Raw genomic sequence first — 13,674 nt, forward strand, 5'->3', positions numbered from 1 at the left:
TGGACTCAATGGTATGTTTGATTTAACATGATGTTCATTTTTTTAAATCATGAGAAATAAATTTTAAGTGATGTTTTTTTCAGGGCATTATGATATACTTGAATATCCACATCCATTGTAAAAGCTTCTTGATTTAAAAATGAATGGTGATAAAATTAGTTAAATATCACAGGTCTAAGTAAGCTCTTTTCAGCTTGAAAATTTTATTTCCACCATCAGCATAACAGGATGAACTTCCATGGAATTTGGTGAAACTTAGCATTGCACATTGATGCAGGACCAAAACAGATCAAGATTTGTTTTGGAGTTAGGATTAGAAAAACTTGGGTTTGGGCTTTGAATCTGGTAATGACTTGAGATTATGAAGTGGTTTTTTGCTTTCCCTTTTTGAAGTGAAGATGAAGATGAATCATTCAGGTTTGATACCAATTGGTGCGGGATGGAGGCAGTCAACTCTAATTGTAGACCAAATGATGCGGGATGGAGTCAATCAACTCTAATTGTGGATCTAAATTTGAAAACTAAAGAAAAAAAAAGTATGAAAAGAAAAGATAAATAGGGTGTTAGCCGGGTTTCACTTGCAACACACAACTGGATTTGGCTTTGCACCTGTTGTCTTCATGCTTATGGAATCAACTAATCATAACTAATTAAAATATTTAAAAATGAGTCCCAAGAAAAACTAAATCCTAACAAATATTCCTAATCCTAACTCCAAAACAAATCTTGATTTGTTTTGTCCTGCTTCACACATCGTATGGGAAAATGGAAATCAATACGAACAATCTCCTGCCATTATGGATTTGGACTTGAAGTTCAGGATTGCTAAATTAGAACACTTTGAGACCTTAGCAAAACTTTTGGATATTGTTTAGACGCTTATGGAAAGGAGTTATATGTCCATTATGTGAACATTTCATTCGTAAAAAACTTTACCATTGTTCAAAATCCTATAGCGGTGATGGTATTCTGACTGTCAGTATTAGAAGTCTCAGCAGTTTAAGATCACAATAATGGAGTTTCAGACTGTCAGTGTTAGAAGTTTCAGCAGTTTAAGATCACAATAATGGAGCTTCAGTGTCTAAAGCTATGAACAATGCTTAAAAAAACTATATTTAAGTTAGAAAATACTTCAAAAGTATTTTCTTTGTAACCAATGAAGAATTAACATTAAATTTTGAGATGTTTGGAATGTTTAAATTAATACTTGGAAAATGTCTTTGTAAATTGGAATTTAAGCGTAAAATTGAGATGATATTCAATGACTTAAGACAGATATGGACGTTATCATGTTATTGACTATAAATAGAGACCAGAAAAAAGGACAGCCTAACAGATCAACAAAATGCCTTTTATTATCTTCTCTTCACTTTTTCCTCTTGTAGTTCTCATGGAATTAGGCATCTCGGCGGTCATTATGTTATTGGTGTGATTTATTTATAGCTGAGCAAGTACATTCTTTCCAATGTGGGACTAAACAATATGCTCGAACATTCCTCAACTCCTCTAATACTTTCCCTCAAACTAGCTCGCGCAGACGCACACATACCATGTCCAGCTTATTACATAAAAGCAAAAAATATACCCTAGATGACAATTTAGTGAAAGTATCACCAATCTGGCCATCTGAAGGATTAAAAGAAATCACACTTCCCGTAGCTTGCACCAAGTAATTATCTCATCCCCAATTTGTTGCAATTTCAGTAGCGATAACATCCTTTGGAGATTTGTCAGGATAAACTGGCTGGGCATAAGTAGCTGATTTTAAATTTTCATCTGCGTCCAAAAAGATGTTTGTGCCCCGTCTTTCAGCTTTACAGTAACAATCTGAAGTTGGTCAGGATCTTGATATTTTTTTTCTGTGACATGGAGGCAGGTTGTAGTGTATCAGGCTTGGAGTTATTGAGAACCTCTCATACATGGAGGCATGTTGTACAGTTGTAACGTCTCAAACATAGAGATGAACGACTGATAAGGGAATTTTAACTAGAAGGGAGATTGAAATACTCCTTTACCTGAAAAAAAATCAAGTGAAACAACTTGAGAGAAGAGGTACAGAGGGGGGATGAGGGGATTCAGATCATCTCCACTACCAAAAAAGTAGTGGAGACAACACTACCTTATTAATAGCTGTTGATTTATTTAGTGGATGGTTACGATTTGTCTTTGAGTGCAAATTAGGAAGCAATTCGAGTGTCAGATTTAGAATGAATCATAATCACCCACTAGAGGAATCAGGTTGTTAATAAGGTAGTGGTCTCCCCTCTACTATTTTTGTAGTGGAGAAAATCCAAATTCGGATTAAGAGGGGTGATGAACCCATCGTTGTGGGGAAAGCAAAAGGATGGCATTTGTCCAAATGTCTAGAGTTAAGAGGGTTTCTAGAGTTAGCAACTCTTTTGGTACAATGTTATGTTGGAAAAAAAGTCAACATAATTTCAGAAAGGAACATACTTCAATTACAGCTACATGAACTAAACAATTTTCTCTTTCTTAGTATGTTGGAAAAAAGTAGAAGTGCCAAGATCTCATGTTTTGCCTTTGATTCTATCAATCTACTATTAACCGTTGATGGAAGTTGACTTGTTTTAAATTTCTGTATAACTTATAAAGTATGAACTTAGTATAAAATCATAGACTAGTTCAATGAGCTTGGGTTCCTTGTTCCATCTGCTTTTTAACTCCAAGCAGATACCTATATTAGGAGGAAGACGAATTCATATGTTTTCGATGTTTATTTCTCATTTTCTGAGACCTTTCGAGCTGAGTATGCTAATTGTTCTGTTTAGCAAGAATATGATTATAAGTTACGCTTGTTTTGAGGTTTTGCTTGTTTTGAATTGTTCAGCAGTTTTCTCAGCAGTATCAAGCCTTGAAATTACCTCTTGGCCATTTTAAAGTTCTCTTCCGTGGAGACCCTTAAATGTTCGCTGTTAGAATTTTTTATGTCAGTGTCTGTTTCCATGTTACAGACCCCGAGTCCTTAAATTGAGCAAGCCTCATTTGTTGCTGTCAAGTATACTTCCATTTGAGCTGAAGTTTTTGAAGTCTACACTATCATCCTAAGAGTCTTCAAAGAGCTTCATTCATATCAAACGGGTCAATTATCCACACAGCACACACGCACAAAGGAATAAAAGTAGAGTGGAAAAGGGAATCAATTCACACAGAAGTTTTAACTAAGGGAATGGAATGAGAGATCAGGTGCAGTCAGCTTTACCAGATTATAATTCTAATTTCTTTAGCTAAACCCCTAGTATAAACTAGAAAGATGATGTTTGCTTCAATAAATTACTGTTGCATGTTTTTTCTTCACAAGATTGCTTCAATATATTACTGTTGCATGATTTCTCTTCAGAAGACCTATGTAATCTTCATCCAACACGGCAGACTGCAGACAATTTCTGAATCATTTCTGTTTAAATCATGTTTTGACCTCCAATTGACATAACTATGTGTACTATACTAATGTACATGTCTTAGAGGTCTTTATTGGTGATGCTTGGCACAATCGCTTGGCACAATCGGAAACTCAGGACTTGTAGTAATTCCTTGATTCCTTCTTTCATACGATCTTATTTCTGTCGAATTATTCATTCTATAAGCATGCCATCCTCAAGCGAATTTTTAATGGTGAATGTTAACAAAACATGTGAAGGAATTTTTTCTGGCAATCTTTCTTTGGATGTGACTGAGGGTTCCACGTGGAGAATAAATCGAAGTGGTTTCTGTGGAATGCGAAGTAAGAAGGTAACTGCATCACAATGTTTAACTAATTTATTTTAATTATTTGGCACTTACTGTTTTGAAGAAGCTGTTGTCCATGGCTACGGTTTGTGATATCTAATTTAATTTCTGAAGTTAACTTGTAAATCTCTGACTTAGAATCTTGAAACTGCCTTTAGTGTTGTAAATGTACTAGCTTCTGTAGGATATTTAATACTTTCCTTTCATATCTCTTTTTATTTAGAAAAGTTTGGGATTAAGGCTTTGTTGTTGGTGGATCCCTTTTAATTATTGATCATGAAATATGTATATTGATGTAGACACTATTTAGATATCAAATTAATCTTCGTGTTTCACAAAAATAATAGCAGATAAATGTGAGTGCAAGTTTAATGGAAGTGAATCAAGCTCACTTCTGTATACAAGTAAGATGAGCATTATCTGGACATGTTGCGGTAACCTTTATGTCTCAAAGTGCATTATGAACTTATTTTGACGTGTAGATTAGCTGATTATTAGTGATACTGACTGCATGTAGTTTTGAATCTTGATCTGGTTGTTTACTTATTACCTGGCCTTGGATATGGATTCTACTGTAGAAGTGTGTTCTATTGTTGACTGCATTTAGATTGGGGGTCCAGTCTGAATAAATCATGATTCATGACATTTTGTTTTTCAACAAAATTTGAGTTTGCATCTCAGTAGCAAAATTAGTTTGGTGCTTACTAACATTTTCATTATTGTCGTATGTTCAATGCTGACTTATATCACTATTTCCCCAATCTTCTCATGCAGTTTGATGGCTACATAGACTTGGAGCCATATGATACATTAGCCCTGAGGGTTCGAGGAGATGGGAGATGTTATATATCAACTGTAAGTTTTAGTAAACAAAACGACAACTGAAATTTGAATTTTTCTTCCATCTCTGTTCTTGCTGAAGATGTTATATATCAACTGTAAGTTTTAGTAAACAAAATGACAACTGAAATTTGAATCTTTCTTCCATCTCTGTTCTTGCTGAAAATTGAAGTAAATATGTTCAGTGTCATCTGTTCCCTGGTGCAGATATACACTGAGAATTGGATAAATTCACCAGGACAAGAAGAGGATAATTCATGGCAAGCATTTGTTTTTGCACCGAAAGACCAATGGCATATTGCAAAGGCAAGTTTTTTAAGAAAAAATTGTGGATCAACCCCCTGTGCTAGCGCCAAATTAAACTTACTACCCCATGTAGTTCTATTGTTCCAGATAGACCCCCTAAAAGAGTTCTATTATCACAGATAGACTTTCTGAGTGAAATCTGTCGTTGCAGATAGACCCCCTGAAAAGGGTCAAAAACATTTCAATCAGGCGGTCTATCTGCAACAATAGAACTACAGAGGTTGTAATTCAATTTGGCAACGGTATAGAGGGTCTATCCGCAATTAGCCCTTTTCCCCCCTTATACTTACCACTACATTTCCTTTGAAAATTATAAGGCAAGTTTTCATGAGCAAGAAGCTTAAACACTTGTTAACTTTGAATAATGCCAGATCCCTCTAGAACGATATCTACCAACATGGAGGGGAAATGTGATTGATGCCAAGTTAGAGATGAACCCAGCTCGTATACTTGGGATGTCATTCTCCGTTAATGCTGAAGGTGGTGTTGTTCCGGGCGCCAAATCTGGCCCCGGAGGTTTCAGACTGGATATCGATTGGATCAAAGCCTTGAGAACATATTAGTTTTGTCCCTCTTCTGGTTCTGGTCCCTGAAAAATGAAAATATATCAATAAACCGGCAATCCTGTAAGCTGTCAAGTGATGCATACCTTCTCTATAGATTTTGTGATTTTGGTTTGTTGTACTCTTTCAAGTCTGTTCCTTTTTGTATGTATAATAGTTTCTGAGTGTGAGAATTTTGAGCGGAGAAATTTATGTTGGAGAGCTAAGCCAGTTACATTTCATTCATAGGTAGAATCTCTCTCCGGATATGCGAATGGTCTTTTGTTATTAGAGTTGATGCTTATGTATAATTTTTTGAATATTCTGAGGAGATTTATGCGCATTAGGTGCTTGTAGGCAAATAGAGTAGCCTGAGCTCTGCTATTAAAACCTGTATATATAATAATGATATATATTATGCCAGATACCGTAAAGTCTAATGTGGTACCTCAAAATGATCGTTGATATTCCGAACTCCCTGGATCTATGTTGCAACTCCTGCGTATGTCCATCACATGTTATGTGGTATCAACTCCCTAGAAGTCCTTTTATCATATATTTGGCATCTGTGAATTTCAATGAAGCATCATAAGAGTTACACTTTTTAAAACTTTTAGTTTTTAAATTAGGTATATGCACGGCCTATTTATGTCCCTCTCATTTATGGCTCGTTTATTTAATATCTAAACCTATCCATTTAATATCCCTACTGTACGGGTAACTCTGAAATAAAAGGAAATCCAAATTTAAATGGGATTAATTACAACTGGGTATCACGAGGCATACGAGGCATAATTTTAGTGTACGGGTTGACCTTAGGGGGTGTTTGTCTACTTGCAACTGAGTTGAAAGTATGAAAGTGACTCTTTTTTGAAAGTGTGAAAATGCATCCAAGTCAGCATACAAGTGACATACATTGTTTGTTTGCAAAAACAAGTTATTGTTGAAATTAGAAAAGTGAGGATGATGTGGCAACATTATTTTGTTTATTTATATATTAAAAAACTATGTTTTTCTTTAAATCACTCCCCTTCTCTATTTACCATTTTGAACCTTATTCAGGACTGAGATCATGTAGTCATCAGCACTAATTTAACAAAATAAATAAAATCTAAGACATATATACCCAAAACTAAGCAATCACCATGGATAGTTCTAGTATTAGTGTTTGTTTGCATGCAAATGAAAGATAAAAAATAAGAAAGTTACTTTCATTTAACAATTAAGATGTTTGTTTTCATGTAAGTGGTTATGAAAGTGAGATGCAAGAAAGTTACCACATATGATTTAATGTAATTTTGACTTCCCCTAAAAAAGTGGTGAAGTCACATGAAAGTGACAAAAATGTAACTAATTTTCACAAATGATTTTAATTATACTTTCTAATTAATCTTATTTTGCCACGTCATCTTCACATTACACTTTCGATAATAATTTAATTTTTCAAACAAACATTGTATTTCACTTGCGTGCTGACATGGATGTAAAAGTCATTTGTAAAAAAAGTAACTTACATATTTGAAATTCACTTTCACATTGTCAACTTACATCTTCACATTACACTTTCTCACAAAATTTCAGCAAAAAAGAAATTCTTGGTATTATTAACATTATGATCAAATTATTTTTGTAATACTTGCAAGTGGAGATGAGAGAATCACAAAGAACACGCAAGCTACAAAATGTAAATAACCCAATTATTTATTTTCAATGAAAACAAATATTAATGACATATTTCAAACTATTGTTCCAACCAAAAATGATGAGAATAGTATTCAAAACGTGGGGAAAACAATGGGATTATTTCTATGGAGGTAAAAAATAAAAAGGGAGAAAATACAACGGGAAAAGAAAAGAGGCGTGAGAGAAAAATTAGAGGATATGAGATATCGTTGAAGATGAAACAAATCTGATATATTAATTATTATAGTATTTTAATATAATGTGTTCCCCACTTTTCACTTTCATGGCTCACTTCTGCACTTTTTTAGGGGATGTTGAAATTGCAAAAAGTCTAATGTGTACTATATTTTGGATCTCACTTTCACTATAACTTTCAATAAAACAAACAAGTGAAGTCTCAAGAATAAGAATAAGTGACTTTCATACTTACAATTTTCACTTACAACTAAACAAAACAACCTCTTAGAGTTAGGAAATGACTTCGATTACTTATAGTAATTTTCTTTTATTATGAAGTAATTAAACCATTTGAATATGATATATATATATAGAACAATTTTTCTAAACAGACCCATTTCAATTTTTTTTAAAACCGACTCTTTTTTTTATATTTACCAAAACCAACCCGATTTTGTGATTAGCAGACTAATCACCTTCCTAAATAGTCGAGGTTGGCAACTCCGACTATTTAGGACGATGTTAAACCCTAATTAGAAGTCTTAAACCCTAAAAATTAATGTCCTAAATAGTCGGGGTTGCCAACCCCGACTATTTAGGAAGGTGATTAATCTGCTAATCATAAAATCGGGTCGGTTTTGGTAAATAAAAAAAAGGGGTCGGTTTAAAAAAAAAATTTGAAATGGGTCTGTTTCAAAAAATTGTTCCTTGAATAACGTTAAAAAAACTTTGTCCTCCAATCTCCTAGATCATGCAATGGCAACCAACTCCACAAGCCCAAATGAGCCTCCAATGTGGCCAATAACAACAACCCAAACACCAATCTCCTTTAATCCGTTCAGCACAATGTCAATGAACCACCTTCGCACCCCTCATCCACACTTATCATTTATCTTCTTGACTTGTCAGTCCTAGAGGAATTCGTTCTTGACTTCCTTGTCAGTCATAGATGCATTTGTTCTTGGGTTCCTTGTCAGTCAAGATAACAAGGAACCTCTGCAGTTTCTCCCCCTCGCTACAGGACGAACCTCCTAAGCCCAGCCCACTCCCAACCCAGCCCCATGGAACCGACAAGATAGGATAGTGCTGCTTTGGTTGAAGTCCACCATTATGGAACGTGCATTGGATCATAATACTTATGCCACAACCTCTCATCATGCTTGGCTTACTCTGCAGCGCATATTTCAATCTCAATCACAAGCACGAGTTATGCAATTACGCTCTCAATTGCAAAAACATGCGACAAGGATTTCTCATCTTCAACTATGCTGAGAATAAGAGTACTTTTGCTGATCTCCTAGCTGCTACATCCAACCATGTCAATGAAGCGGACCTTATTGAATTTATTCTCTCTGGGCTCTACCTGAAGTTTGGTCCATTCGTCGCCTTAGCTTGTCTCATGTGTGCTGCCATCAATGTTGATGATCTACTTGGCAACCTCCACCAAGAAGAGAAGCATCATAAGTTAGCTAATCAGCAGTTACTGCTCGACTATACCAGCCGTGGCACTGACCATCATCAAGACCATGCCCACAACAGGCTCGGTGTTATCGTCCTTAGTCCAGCCAGAACAATATGTAGATAGTATCTAAGATATGAAAGTTTAGAGAATGGCTTGAAATCTTTCAGCTAGAGGTGATTATGCTTCATATAATTGATTATGCTATTTCTTGGAGAAATTGTTGTTGAAGGGCCTTTCTGATAGACCAATGTGCATGCTTTCTTATTTTCTGAACAAATTCAGGTGAATAAACAGAAAAGGTTGAGGTATGGTTTCCACTTATTTCCTGACCATTCAATTTTCATTTGATTGTCTTCATACATAGAAATTGATGAAATTAGTCATATTTTTAAGTGTCCACATTAATTATTCTAGGAAACTACATATACAAGGGCCATGGAGTTACAGTGATATTAGTTTCATATACTAGAGGCTTTTTGTTGTATCTTATTAGGAATCTAATATTGTAGTATTGATATTTTGTACCTTCTGAAGTTTTTTGTCATGCATATAACAGGATGGAAGGTACAGAGGTGCCTATTTTGCTATTTCAAGAGGATAGTGCCGATTATCTCCTAATCTGTATAATCACTATGGCTGCACAAATAGCAGAGCTACTTGCACAGGTCTCACAACTCATATCAGAGGAAGAGTCAAGTATACAGTCGCGTGCATGTTCGGGCCTCAAACATGGCATTATAGATCTTAGTCTTCAATACAACAAATCCAAGATGAAGAGTAGACCCCGTGATTTTCGTCAGATATATCATGTGTATCCAGATTGCTTCATGAAACTGTGTATGGTACTATGAGGCCACAACTAGCAGAGCTATTTGCACAGGTCTCATAACTCATATCAGAGGAAGAGTCAAGTATACAGTCGCGTGCATGTTCGGGCCTCAAACATGGCATTACAGATCTTAGTCTTCAATACTCCAAATCCAAGATGGAGAGTAGACCCTGTGATTTTCGTCAGTTATATCATGTGTCCAGATTGCTTCATGAAACTGTGTATGGTACTATGAGGCCACAACCATTTAAAAGATACACGTTATATTAGTATTGAGGAGATGGTTGCTATTTTCCTTCTCACAATTATACAGAATCAACGATATAGCACTACTAACAAGAGGTTTGATCAATCACGATTTGTTATAAGTGTGCGCTTCAACAAAGCACTCGTAGCTCTTGTATCCCCCCTTCTCTGATGGCTTCACCTCCTACTGACCCGCCAGAAAATGTCACATTAGACTCCCATTTTGGGCTATTTCAAGGTATTTTAATTTCAAATGCATTATATTACTCTTCATTCTTTATTATAAAATTATTTGATTTATATCTCATACATGTTAATGGAATGGATATGATTGTATCGGTGAAATCAATGGGACTCACATTCCTCGTATGGTGTATTGCATGGATCGACCTCATACTGTAATAGACATAGCTATCTTTCCCAAATGTCCTTGCGGCATGCACGTTTGATCTCAAGTTCATTTATGTCCTGGTGAGATGGAGGGATCTACAAATGATTCACAGGTATTGAAGGATGTAATGAAATGAAGGAGTGAATGCAGATTTCCACTTCTAGATGGTAATAATCTTTATGTCAAATTGTTAAGTTTAACACTTACTTTTTAAGATTTTTGTCGATTACAATTCTAGCAATATGTTATCGTAGGCAAATTCTATCTGGTGGATTGTGGTTATCCCAATAGGTTGTAGTTCTTAGCTCTGTATCGAGGTACAATGTACCACCTAAAGGAGTTTGGCCCAGCCAGCAACCGTCAGCAGCCACGTAATCCGCATGAGTTATTCAACCATCGGCATGTATGTCTCCGAATGTGTGTCGAACATATCTTCGACGTTTTCAAGTCGAGGTTCACTATTTTCAAGAATCAACCTCCTAGTTTTTCATGTGAGATATAGAAAAATATGGTTTGGGCTTGTATCGGCATGTGTAACTTTTTGAAGTTAGCGAACTCAAATGATGACTTTGAAGTTTCCAATCTTCCTTATGCGGCACCACGCAATGTTGCACCACTTGATGTAGATTCCGATGAGGACAATGATTTATAGACTCAATAGACAAAACAGACAAGTGCGGCAAAGTGGAGGGAAAAAATGGCGAAGCATATATGGCAGGACGGGACACGCATGTCATGAGGAGTCTAGTTTCTAGTTCGTGGTAATTGGACTTAATTTGTTATACTTAAGACTTTGTTTAATAGCCACGTCTTTATTTGTAATAGTTATGACTTTTATATCTCAATCTAGGTTGTTCTTCTTTAAATAATAATTAATCACTAATATATGTTAAGTACAATATTAATAAGTTAATTTGGATTAAATTGATACATAAATATTTAGATTAAATTTTTTCAATACATTATATTATTAATATATTATATTATTGATGATAGTAATAATAATAATATTACTTTAAAAAATATTCTTAATATAATAAGTGTTTATCCATGGAAGTTAATTAGTAATAAGAACTTAATAACTATATAAATATCATATTTTCAAATACGTCATCATTAGTTGTCTCACTCAAATTGTCCTATTATCCTCGATTATCTCAATCAAAGTCTCCTATTACTTGAAAAAAATATTCTTAATATAATAAGTGTTTATCCATGGAAGTTAATTAGTAATAAGAACTTAATAACTATATAAATATCATATTTTCAAATACGTCATCATTAGTTGTCTCACTCAAATTGTCCTATTATCCTCGATTATCTCAATCAAAGTCTCCTATTACTTGAGGACACAAAGAGAATTAGGAGATAAAAATGTTATTGGCTTTCCAAACTATGTGAGCCTTATAACATAATTAACATTAATTAATATAGATACTTTTAACTCCTTTAATTCTTTCTATAACTAATAAACTATGGTATTTATCTAATATACACAGTAATTTACTAATTTTATCATCATATTAGGACGAGACTCAGATCAAATTTGCTACAAAATTAGGCATCTTGCGATCAATTATCATCAATGTATCAATCATTCAATCACTTCTAAGAGGGAATATAATATGACAACTATAATTGTCTCTATTTCCACCATCAATTACACAGCTCAACAATCGTTCGGTCCACTCAAACCAAACCAAGTGCAAGTTGTTAATGGTAACCTCTTGTCTATTTCCAATATTCACACTAGTACCCTCCATACTTGCACCTCATGCTTCCTAATACCTTTCAGTTTACAAAACACAATGACATTTATCTTGCTTTCATCATGACTTTTTTCTTATTAAAAAACTTCTAGGGCAAGGTATCAAAGGGACGTCTGACCGTGGTCTCCACCTTTTGCCCACCATCATATCGAATCGCTCTATGTTATCCAGTCTATATTGTTCGTTTGACAACTCTATCGGTTGTTTTGGTCTAGCTAGTTTCCAAACTTATCTTCATGGGTGGGATCAACATCTTGGTCACCCTCACGATAAAGTTATGTGTCAAGCACTGTTTTAAATATCGGCCGATAACCGATATTATCGGCCGAGTTATCGGATTTGGGAGCTCTCCGATAGGATAACTTGGATTTTTAATCGGTTATCGTTTTTGGCAAGTTATCGGGGAGTTATCGGCGTTATCGGTACTTATCGGCCGATAAGTAAGGTTTTTTTATCGGGATTATCGGCCGATAAGTAAGGCTATGCAATCGAATGGTTTCATCGTGCGGTCAAGATGCAAGTTTTGCTTTCTACAATTGGTTAGTGATTCTAAACATGATGATTTACATTTTGGTATGTTTATATTTCATTAAGCATGGTTAGATTACATTTTTTAGTTATTATATTATATATATACACCATCTAGTATATCACTCCGATAAATACTACTTATCCCCGATATATCCCCGATTTTCGCTATCTGATAAGAATTTTGGCCGTCCGATAAATTCCTGATAACCGATATTTAAAACCTTGAGTGTGCCAAATCATTTTGATCTAAGAACCCAAGTCCTAAAACAATGCTTTAACCAAGGATCCAGTTTTTTATCTTCATGACATGAAGTGAGTTATTTACCACCCAATGTTCTAAAAAACGGTTTGGGGACCGCCTAGGCTGGTGCTTAGGCGGAGGCGATGCCCAGGCTGTGTTAAAAACCCTGGAAATTAGGCATGACACTATGCCTCCCTTCTCATCATTTGCATGTATGAAGTGTGACTCCTAATCTTATCTTTTCCAATGTAGAGGGTTGAGAATCTGTTGTTCCATTTAGTGACAATAAATATTTCGTTCAATTTCCTCACAACTACAGTAAATACATTTGTGTGCATTTTATGAGTCATTAATCATTAGTGCTTTAGATTCTTATGCATTTCCAAACCATGGTGCAATGTCATTTGGGAATCAGGGAACTATAGATCAATTTCTTTTTTATAAATATTGTGGTATTATCCACAGCTTCTCCTCCCCTTAGATCCATGAACAAAATGAAGCTCTTGAGCGATGTTACCAAGACATAGTTTCTACGAGTCTCGTCCTCCTAGCTAACCATATCATTCATCAATCCTCTTTGAAATCTACGTTTGCAAGATGGTTTATTATAGTAATGGCACTCCTCTCATTTTCAAAAAACACAATCTCCCTTCCAAAAACTAAACCATTGTTTACCGAATTATACAATTCTTCAGAGATTTGAATGCTTAGTTTAGTCCCTCCTTCGTCCCTAACAATAACAGATTAGATTATCAATCATAGCCATGAGTTTTGTGAGTTATAGCACCAACATAAGGGCTATCTGTGTCTATCCTCCCTTTAATCGTATCTATATTCCATGCTATATAGTCTTTGATGAAAGTGTGTTCTCCTATCATTCCTTTGCCTCTATGATCTCCCTCAAGTACCC

The 13,674-nt window shown here is 35.1% G+C and overlaps 1 protein-coding gene across 2 annotated transcripts; it reads left to right on the forward strand.

The window, feature by feature from the left end:
• The first annotated feature begins 6 nt into the window (after nt 1-6).
• Nucleotides 7-5,766, forward strand: LOC109827155 (probable complex I intermediate-associated protein 30). 2 transcript variants are annotated; one of them, XM_020394119.1, is made up of 5 exons: nt 7-11; nt 3,659-3,750; nt 4,522-4,602; nt 4,795-4,893; nt 5,265-5,766. In XM_020394119.1, the coding sequence occupies exons 2-5, from the start codon at nt 3,736-3,738 to the stop codon at nt 5,454-5,456; spliced, it is 387 nt and encodes a 128-aa protein (XP_020249708.1). In that variant the 5' UTR covers nt 7-11; nt 3,659-3,735; the 3' UTR covers nt 5,457-5,766. The 2 variants fall into 2 exon arrangements, with proteins under 2 accessions (XP_020249708.1, XP_020249709.1); XM_020394120.1 differs by lacking the exon at nt 7-11 and adding an exon at nt 86-3,204.
• Nucleotides 5,767-13,674: the final 7,908 nt, after the last annotated feature.

This window comes from Asparagus officinalis, unplaced genomic scaffold (genome assembly GCF_001876935.1).
Source record: "Asparagus officinalis unplaced genomic scaffold, Aspof.V1 AsparagusV1_Un56, whole genome shotgun sequence".
NCBI lineage: Eukaryota > Viridiplantae > Streptophyta > Magnoliopsida > Asparagales > Asparagaceae > Asparagus > Asparagus officinalis.